The sequence below is a fragment of the Solanum dulcamara genome, chromosome 10 (genome assembly GCF_947179165.1).
Source record: "Solanum dulcamara chromosome 10, daSolDulc1.2, whole genome shotgun sequence".
In the NCBI taxonomy this organism is placed as follows: domain Eukaryota; kingdom Viridiplantae; phylum Streptophyta; class Magnoliopsida; order Solanales; family Solanaceae; genus Solanum; species Solanum dulcamara.
This window is the reverse complement of record NC_077246.1, coordinates 9,774,909-9,778,105: the sequence shown is the minus strand read 5'-3', so window position 1 is coordinate 9,778,105 and position 3,197 is coordinate 9,774,909. Positions and strand designations below refer to the sequence as shown.

Here is a 3,197-nt window from a genome sequence, read left to right as displayed (position 1 = left end):
TCACGAGGTCGGGGGACGAAATCACTCTTAGGCTTTGGTGAATCATCGTTTTCACTGACATATCTTTTCTTTGCCTTTTCAATATCACATTTTCAAAAAGTGATGTGTATCTAGAATGAAGGTAGTCAGCTTGGAGTCCAGTAGATGAAATTTAAATTCTCATAGGCTGTCACTTCCTTGTTGAGTAGTGCCTTGGACATATTCAACATGAAAAGAATGTTATGGTCCAAGCAAGCTTATATAAGACTTATGTATCATGATATGAGATATAATAATTAAAGGCCTTGGGTTATAAGTTGTACCAAACCTTAATGAGTTAGTGGAGATTTTTTTATAACATATTTCATATCCTGCATTAACAACACAAGAATAAATACTTAACAAATTATATATACATAGAAACAAGAGAAAAAACATTGACTATTAAAAATCATCTCAAGTGTAATTGATACATAATAATATACTGATACATATATATCTAACTGACCAAAACTATAAATTATTAGTCATGGTATGAATGATATATTAGTATGAGAATGATAAATTTGAATACAATTGATATATTAGATGTATCTTGATACATTATATATATTTTGGTAAAAGGCAATATGACTGATACACTAAATATGTATTGATACAATAGTTTAAGACTGATACATTAAATATAGAATGATACATTGGATTGGTTTTTATACATCTGCATAAGTCTTGATACTTTATATTTAAAACAAAATTAATAAGATTCATGATTAAAAAAACAAGTACTGATACATTGATTTGATGATGATACATTGGATTAAGACTCATAATAACAAAATAAATCTATTATTCGTGACACGTCGTATTTAAAACAACAATAAAAAGATACATAATAAAAAATTAAACCTTTTCAAGCTTTAGGCGTGTAGTTACAGAAATAATTTTTTTTCCTCTTTTCTTAAAGTTTTTTCAGAAGGTTCATCAACTTCCGACCCAGAATTCGAAGATTGAACATTCTTTCTCTCTGCCATTTGCAAATTCGTTGTCCCTAATAAATTATTCCTCGGAATGTACCTATTTTCTTGAAATCCATGAACATCAACATCAGAAACAAAGGATATTATAGCTAGATTATTTTGAGAAATTAGTTGGATAAGTCCAATACTAAATGATGAACCATTTTTCATAGTTATCAGTAAACTTAAGATGATTTTGAATCAAAAATTTTGAACATTAAACAATTGAAATTGAAAATAACAATTGAAAAACAAGACTTGAGCCCTTAGATAACTAAAAGCTATGAAAATAGAGAGAGAATGCAGTTGAGAATCAAAAGGAGATATGATAGATTGTAACCTCTAACTCGTGTGAGTGATTTTAGGCGAGAAATTATGGATATGCTCAGTAAATTTTTTAAATTTTTGGATCTTGAAAATGGAGAGAGAACGAGAGAAAAGAATTTAGAGGAGAGAGAATGTTTTTTGAGTTATGTATCTGAAAGATGAACGGGAAAATTGAAAATAAGAAATTTTGGTAAATTTTTTAAAGAATTGGGACTTTTAGCAAATATGATAATAAAAGATGTATAGTTTGATAATTTTTTCTATAATTTAAATGATTTTTTTTTTAAAAAAAAGCCCCAAAACCATTTCTCGTTCCTTCCTTTCCTGTTACATAATGGGACAGGACGGGACGGGGCAATCGATTCACCCCTGATTCGACTTGGATTTTGTCTATCCCGATTCCCTTCCATCCCCTTCAACATTTGTCCCGTTCAGCGAATCTCGTCCTCCTTGACACGCTTAATTCAAAGTATATTTGGTAAAATAAAAAATTTAAAATTAAACCCCTCTAATATAATGTCACAATGAGAGAAACTCCACTTCCAACCCCTATGCAAGCTGGCCACACACACACCTTTTTTTTTTTATTGGCTGACCCCTTGCCATTGACTTCAAAGACTTGAAGGTTACCAATTGGGTGCTCACTTACCAGAAATTCAGAGGTGCTCACGTACTCATTTACAAGCACTTGCTCTTTAAGCCCAAAATCTCCGCATCTCAATAATAAAATTAGTGGTCTAAAGTCAAATTTTAATATATAGTCTTCATTCAAACTCTCAATTTTGATCTCCCCTGTCATCTGTTTTTTCCATTTCTGATTCTTGAAAACTAATTTTCACCAACCCCCCCACCCCCACCCCCACACACAACATGTCTGACCATGGATCTGACAATACATGCTGCTTTCGTTGCACCAAATTCATATTAACTGCAGGCTTAACAGCTCTTTTTATCTGGCTAAGTCTAAGAACCTCCAAACCATCCTGCTCCTTACAAAATTTTTACTTACCTGCCCTTAACATATCTGATAATTCCAACACCACAAGATCCAATCATACTCTGTATTTTCAGCTCAATTTGAAGAACAAGATGAAGGACAAAGGTGTTCGTTATGACGACATTAAATTAAGTTTCTACTATGGTACAAATACAAGTTTCCCTTTAGGTAATTGCACAATACCTGGATTTTACCAAGGGCATGACAAGAAAGCAAATAAAAAGGAGAAACTGGAAATTCAGAAAATGCCTTGGGATGCTGCTTTAAAAACTGTTTCAAATAATTCAAGTGTTGTTTTTAGGGTGGATGTGGCTACAAGAGTAAGTTACAAGGTTATTTTTTGGTATAGTAAAAAACATAATTTAACTTTGGAAAATAAAACAGTGGAAGTGGATGGTTCAGGTAAATCAAGTGCACAACAACTTCATTGTTATCTTATGGCTTTTGGTTTTCCCCTAATTGTTTTGTTAAACTTTATTCTTTTGTTGTAAAGGACTTTTGTCCACATAATGGGTAATTAAATCCCAATTAGAGATTGATATGATTCAATTCAATATTTTGTTCGTTTTTGGATTTAATTATGTCGTGGCTATATAATTCATGTTACATTTTTATTGTGTAAGAAATGTGAAATTCAATTAGAACCAGTATTTTAGATATTGTGTCTGCTTTTACTTTGTCGGTACAAACTGACACTAATTAGTGTTATCTTTCCTTTTGCATTTGTTCTTTATAGTTTTTCACTGACTTATTTACTATTATATTACTTCGAGTTTTTAAAAATATTATTATATTTGGATTAAATTTTTAAACACTCATCTACTATATTTTTAAAGAGTTCGAACAATACAATAAATCTATGATTTTTTTCTTGGACA

General features: G+C 31.0%; 1 protein-coding gene across 1 annotated transcript; it reads left to right on the top strand.

Moving 5' to 3' along the window:
* Positions 1-1,828: 1,828 nt before the first annotated feature.
* On the top strand, positions 1,829-2,978 carry LOC129870598 (protein NDR1-like). The gene has a single exon (XM_055945418.1). The coding sequence runs from the start codon at positions 2,193-2,195 to the stop codon at positions 2,808-2,810; it is 618 nt and encodes a 205-aa protein (XP_055801393.1). The 5' UTR covers positions 1,829-2,192; the 3' UTR covers positions 2,811-2,978.
* The last annotated feature ends 219 nt before the right edge of the window (positions 2,979-3,197 follow it).

Excerpts from the sequence above, each read along its gene's own strand:
- LOC129870598 (XM_055945418.1), top strand. The coding sequence starts at position 2,193 with ATGTCTGACCATGGATCTGACAATACATGCTGCTTTCGTTGCACCAAA.